The 6,854-nt window shown below is 37.0% G+C and overlaps 1 protein-coding gene and 1 long non-coding RNA gene across 2 annotated transcripts; one reads left to right on the top strand and one right to left on the bottom strand.

Moving 5' to 3' along the window:
• Positions 1–417: 417 nt before the first annotated feature.
• Positions 418–1,324, top strand: LOC141591154 (uncharacterized). Its single transcript, XR_012520694.1, has 3 exons — positions 418–446; positions 546–587; positions 1,283–1,324. It is a non-coding gene; the product is annotated as an uncharacterized LOC141591154 (long non-coding RNA).
• Positions 1,325–5,814: 4,490 nt separating this feature from the next.
• Positions 5,815–6,279, bottom strand: LOC141590281 (uncharacterized). The gene has a single exon (XM_074410882.1). The coding sequence runs from the start codon at positions 6,277–6,279 to the stop codon at positions 5,815–5,817; it is 465 nt and encodes a 154-aa protein (XP_074266983.1).
• Positions 6,280–6,854: the final 575 nt, after the last annotated feature.

Here is a 6,854-nt window from a genome sequence, read left to right on the forward strand (position 1 = left end):
AACCAATGGCCAAGATTGCGCAATAAAACCCCACTCAACTAATATTTTAGATTTACCTCTCTCCTCTTACCCACTAACCCATGCATGCTATACTGTTATGTCCATCAGTCCGTCATCATTTCCCTCCTCATTTTCCACATAATTCAAAACAACTTGCGGTTTTTTTCCCTCTATTTCCTGTCATTTCGTCTTCCTTTTCTTTCTTCACATTGCTGATAACTCCATTTTCATCACTACCAATTAATTCCAACTCAACAGACGCCATTTTCATCACTACCAATTAATTCCAACTCGCCTGCAAACTCGTCTGTCTCCATTTTTTTATAAGGTATTTTTTCCATTCCTTATTTAGTGATTTGTTAATTATTGCCTTTGTTAAACTATCATAAAAAAAGTTCATTTGATTTTTCAATTTTAAGAAAACTTCCAAGAAATCTGAATCAAAGGTAAAAAATCTCGTCTTGTTGGTATAACTCTTATAGAATGATGTATAACTTCAATTAAATATATGGATAATTTTAATCCCAATTGTTTGTCATCTACAGATGGATGTTGTAGAAAGTATTGACAAGGGACTTGATATCCAGGTTAAAAGTTTTGACTTTTATTTATACGTTACTAGATGTATAACTCTGGTTACTAGATGTATAACTTTAGTACTCAATATGTATAACTCTGGTTACTAGATGTATAGCTCTTCTGATTCTGTGACCAACTCTCCTTTCATAATGTCAAACTTTTATTGTTATATGTATAACTCTACTTCTATTTAGTTTCTATGCCTAGAGTTATACAATATATGCCTAGAGTTATACATTTTATACCTGGAGTTATACAATATATACCTAGAGTTATACAGTATATGCCTAGAGTTATTCAATATATACTTTAGAGTTATACATTAGATGCCTGGAGTTATACCTAGAGTTATATCTGGAGTTATTCCTGGAGTTATACATTATACTGTATATGCTTACAGTTATACATTTTATGACTAGAGTTATACATTCTATGGCTAGAGTTATACATTATATAACTTTAGTTTTCAGAATGTTTAACTTTTGTTATTATATGTATAACTGTACTGTTATTCTGTATAGCTAACTTTCTTGATTATCTCCTCTTTTGAATGGTGAAAAGAATTTTTAATTTTACAGAATTTTGGTTGAAAAGAAGAGATGACAAACCTTCAAAATTCTTTTTTATATAACTCTTATTGAATTATGTATAACTTCAACTAAATATATGCATAATGTGAATCCCTATTGTTTGTCACCTACAGATGGATGATGTACCAAGTACTGACAAGGGAGCTGATTCCAAGGTTAAAAGTTTGACTTTTGTTATAACTTCAGTCATTTGTTGTATAACTCTGATTATATGTTGAATAACGTCTATTGTCATAATGTATAACTGGAGTTATACAATATATGCCTAGAGTTATACATTTTATACCTGGAGTTATACAGTATATGCTTAGAGTTATACAGTATATGCTTAGAGTTATACAGTATATGCTTAGAGTTATACAGTATATACTTGGAGTTATACATTTTATTAATAGAGTTATACATTCTATGGCTAGAGTTACACATTATATAACCTTAGTTTCAGATTGTCTAACTTTTGTTATTATATGTATAACTCTACTGTTATTCTGTATAACTCTCCTGATTATCTCTTCTTTTGAATGGTGAAAAGAATTTTGGATTTTACAAAAATTTGATTTTACAGAATTTTGGTTATACATAATCTGAATCCCTATTGTTTGTCACCTACAGATGGATGATGTACCAAGTACTAAGAAGGGACCTGATTCCAAGGTTCAAAGTTTGACTTTTTTATAACTGCAGTCATTTGTTGTATAACTTTGATTACATTTTGAATAACTTTTGCTGTCAGAATGTATAACTCTTGATATTTTCTGACTAACTCTATTATCAGAATGTATAACTTTATTTATATTTTGTATAACTCTGACTATTTATTGTATAACTTTAATTCACAGTATGTCTATTTCTTTGTTGCAAATATCTCTAATTGCAACTACAGTATGTCTAATTTTGTGTGCTGTCCTTGTTTTTCCCCAGATGGTTGAGGCCAAGCCAAGGCTAAAGAGGGTGCATGAAATCATGGTTTCGTGTCGACCTCAAAGGCTTGTCTCTCTCATTGAAAAGCTTAATGAGGATCAGGTGTCCGCTGTTAAGAAAATTGGATTTTGTGGCCTTTTGGAGCTTAAGATTAGCAGCTTCCCACTTGCACACGTTCGCATATTCTTGGAGTCCTTCTCTGATGGGTCATATGTGTTCAGGGCTTCTCGGAAGAAGGAGTTTATGATCAGTAAGCATGACGTGCATGACTGTTTTTTGATACCTTTTGGACCCAACCGTCTCCCGTTGGTACCTGCTGGTTCGTATAAGGGGTCCAACAATCCCGAAAATAAGGAGCTGAAGGACAAATGGCGGCAAGCTTACGGGGTGGAGAAAGCAAATAGTTCAATAAGTTTAGGGAAAGTTCACAAGGAACTTATGGAGTGCGAGGAGGTGGACGATCATTTTTGCCGGCTATTTGTTTTGTTCTCTATATCTTCATTCCTCGCACCTACCCCAAACAACGGGATAGATTTGAAGCTTTTAAGGGCTGTAGAAGACCCTAAAGCCATTCCGCATTTTGACTGGTGCTCTTATATTTGAAATTATGGTGAAAGCGGGGACAGACTGTAAAAAGGGGTTAACGATGTTGGGTGGCTGTATCCCCTTCCTCATGATAAGCTACTTTCAGCGATATGATTACAAGGGTAGGCCGTGCCTCCATGATCTACCTTTGATTAAGCATTGGGATGAAACTTCGCTTGTAGATAGGGTAAAATTTGAGGTGGCTCAAGGGAGATTGGGTACTTTAACTTTGTCTAAGACCAGGTATCGGAGGTGCCTTCAAGATCCCTCTTATATTAGGAGTATGGACAGTTTTAGCCTCAGCGACCCTCGTGAACCCAAACTACTGTTGCTATCAGCCCCCATACCCCCTCTCTCCTGCTCAACTTCTGAGAAGAAGTTCATTCAGATCGAACTACCAGCAGGTGTCGAGGATGACCAGGAATTGAAAGTTAGAAATTTGTCGATGTAAGTTCAAACTATTATATATTTTGCGATTGATTCTTTTGGTGAACGTACCCATCTATTATAATATAACTAACTTACTGTACTTCTTCAATGCAGCGTACTCACGAGCTTTATCTACAGATGCAAATGAACGCTATTGTGTTCTATTCATGGTACGCAGATGTAACCGCAAGGATCAAAGCTGTAACTAGTGATCCGACGGGCCTAAATCCTAGTCAGGCCTCTTAAGAATTCTTTGAGGGTGAAAAGATTCAAAAAGTATTTGAAGGTAAGCAGTTGCGAGAAAGGTGAAGGTTTCTGTTGGTAATGCTCCTACATTTGGAGAGGTAGTTAGTGAGTCCCCCAAAAAAAATGACGGAATCGATGCATCTACGCGTCAAATAAGTGAAGTTATGTCTAGTCTCGCCAGTGATGGGCGTGGCAGGGGTGGTAACCCTTGTGTTGACGCGCCAACAAAATCAGTTGCAGTTTCATGTTCAAAGATTATGGAGGAAGTGGGAGGTGATACAGTAGTTTCTAATCCATTGTCAGATGCTAGCCCAGGGTCAGAGGATCAAGTTGTGTGCACCCCCGTCCAAACTGTCAGAGAACTGTTGTTGGAGGCGAAGTACACCGTGGAGGAAATTGACCAAGCTTACGGTTTTGTCGGAGGATCTTTGAAACTCGGCCCGGGGTAGGTGATGAGGTGCATGAGCAAGTTCTTGGGGAGGGATTGAAAGAAAATGTTGAAAGATTGTCAGACAATCAACAGTCAGATAAGGAGATGGAAAAATCTACGGTGGCGAGGTAAGTTTGTTAATTTGCTCTAAATACTTGTTATACATTCGTTTTTTTTTTAATTGGTCGTGTATAACTCTAAGTAGATAAAGTATAACTTTGTTGAAACTTATGATGAGGCCTTGTAACTGTAGTGCCTCTTTGTATAACTTTATCTTTCAATCTGTACAACTGCAACGGCCGTTTGGTACAACTCTTAATCATATGTGTATAACTCTAACTCAAATATATAGAACTCTTATAGCATATTTGTAATACTTCACACATGTGTATAACTCTTGCCCTTCTATTTATAACTGTAATTCATTGGTTCTGTAACTCTGTGACCTCTTTGTATCACTTTTAGAGTTATACCTGTAACTTTTTTGATACAAAAGCATGGTGTTTAATTTTATTATTTTCCATTAAGGCCACTGTACAGAAGGATGTAATTGAGAATGTTGAACAACATTCTAACAACGGGGGTGAAAACGTAGTTGTTGTCGATGGTGCGGAGGTCACCCCGGGGGATCCTTCAACGGAATGGAGTGGAAATCAAATCCCTCTGACTTTCATGAGCACGACAGATGTGAATGAGGCATTTGCCGGGGTTGATGAGCGAACGATTAGTGCGGCCAATAAAGGTGTGGTAGTTGAAATCGCTGGTGCTAGGGTTGAGCCGGTTGCACCACCACCCCCCCCCCCTATTTATGTGCCGCAATGTGACATGATCCACCATCCTTTCTTACTGCATTCAACTGCCCCCTTTCCATGTATGGACATTGTGCCTGAGAATCTAGGTTGTTCTGAGGCTTGCGGGGCACCCGAACCTAACCAGCACGTATGCTCACAGTTGCTGCGATTTAACAAGGAACGTTTTAGGACGGTGTTCAGGGTGAGGAAGGATGTAATGGATTATGTCTTTGATCAATTCCACGATCATAATAAAGAGTAAGTAAAAGATAAGTTTTACCTATATTTCAATACGACAGTGAAACATGTCATGAATCTTTTCACTTGCCGCGTGTCTCATTTTGCTAATCCTTTGTAGGGAACAATTGATCACATATAACACCCCAAATTGCATAACGCGTATTGATCTCCAGACGTTGATGCCCGGGTCTCAGATTATGGCCAATGTCATCGACTGCTGGTCTGTATTACTCAATCAGCTTAAGCACGCGAACACCGTAGCTGTTGCAAGTTCGCGCTGTTTCTTTGGCCTAGGTCACGCTGTAAGTGTGCTCGAACTCCGCAAGTTATTTTGTGACAAAATGTACGTAACTTGTGATATAAGCTGCCAACCCCCGTCTATCATTTTTATAGGACCTAGCAATTGCAATTTGGCAAGGCAGGAAAAAAAACATGGTTGTTGATCATTCTGAAAACTTTTGTGCCTCGTGGGACATGTGGCAAGAGTCGTGTTCTAGTCCATTCTAACTGGACTCTGATATGGTGAGCTCAGATATCAATATAGAGACATTTCCATACTGGAGTTATACATTATTTGCCTAGAGTTATACAGTATATGCTTAGAGTCTTACAATATATACTTTGGAGTTATACATTAGATGCCTGGAGTTATACCTAGAGTTATACCTGGAGTTATACACTATACTGTATATGCTTACAGTTATACATTTTATGGCTAGAGCTATACATTCTATGGCTAGAGTATACATTATATAACTTTAGTTTTCAGAATGGCTAGAGTTATACATTCTATGACTAGAGTTTTTTTTTTTTTTTTGGTGAAATGTGAGAATATATTAAGATAAAAAAAGCTAATTACAAAAGTTTCGAGTAAAAGACTAAGCTGTTACTCATAGCCAGAGAAAAACAACTACAAAATATGCACACACATTATATGACTACTCATACTTCTAGCATACTCATATTATGCCCCATTTTGCCAGCCATATCTTATCAGTGCTCGTTACTGGTTCTTTGAGCTTCCTTCCGATTCTGCTCCTGACTTCTCAATGATGTGCTCAGACACCTTCTCTGGTTTAATCAGTACTTGATTCATTCTAGTACTATTCCTTTGTAGCCAAACCTGATAATAGCACGCAGTCACCACCAGGTACTGAACTTTCTGTTTCAGGCACGCTTTGGGAGGCAGTATACCCATACCCCTGTTAGTCTGCAGAGATAACCTACACCAGAGTTCCATCTGCTGCATTATCTTTTGACTGTATTTGCAATTAAAGAAAAGACGCTCCTGTGTTTCAGTATCACTGTCACAGATTAGACATCTATCATCTGTACAGTAGCCAATTTTGCATAGTTTTTCCTTCACATTCAATCCATTGTTCATGATGATCCAAGCAATAGTGGTATGTTTGGGAATGTTCCATTTGCTCCAAACCAGAAGTACCCAATCTTGCTTAGGCTGTTGCATCCTAAGCCATTCATATCCACTTCTGATGGAGTACCCTTTTGTTGGAGCTTGTGTCCTCCACAAATTAGTATGATAACATTTGTAAATCTCTTACAGGTTCACAAGGGTATACTTCGTATATTTAATCAGTTGATTAACGTTTACCTAATAACGGTTGGCTTGCTATAAAGTTTGACGTTATTATCATACAGATGGCGGTGATCAACTGGTCCCTAAAGGTTACACCTATAGGATGTGTTTGAGAAATGTGGTTATAGAAATATAATCACATTGATGCCCAAATGACTAAAAAGTTAGTCAATGTGTTGATGAGATAATTATTTAATAAAAATTAAATAATATTAGTTGAGACAATTAATTAATCAATTCGTAAATTAAATATAATAAGTTATATTTAATTAAATGTATGTAATGTTAGCTTGGACGAATTAATCTGTTAATTCGTAATTAAATATAATCAGTTATATTTAATATCAACAAGATGAATGTGTCATAGTGGTAATAGTGAGGGTACACATACCAAGAGGTCTTGGGTTCGATCCTCACTAGATGACAATTCAACACATTTTATATAT

This window comes from Silene latifolia, chromosome 7 (assembly GCF_048544455.1).
Source record: "Silene latifolia isolate original U9 population chromosome 7, ASM4854445v1, whole genome shotgun sequence".
Classification (NCBI taxonomy): domain Eukaryota; kingdom Viridiplantae; phylum Streptophyta; class Magnoliopsida; order Caryophyllales; family Caryophyllaceae; genus Silene; species Silene latifolia.

Excerpts from the sequence above, each read along its gene's own strand:
- LOC141590281 (XM_074410882.1), bottom strand. The coding sequence starts at position 6,279 with ATGCAACAGCCTAAGCAAGATTGGGTACTTCTGGTTTGGAGCAAATGG.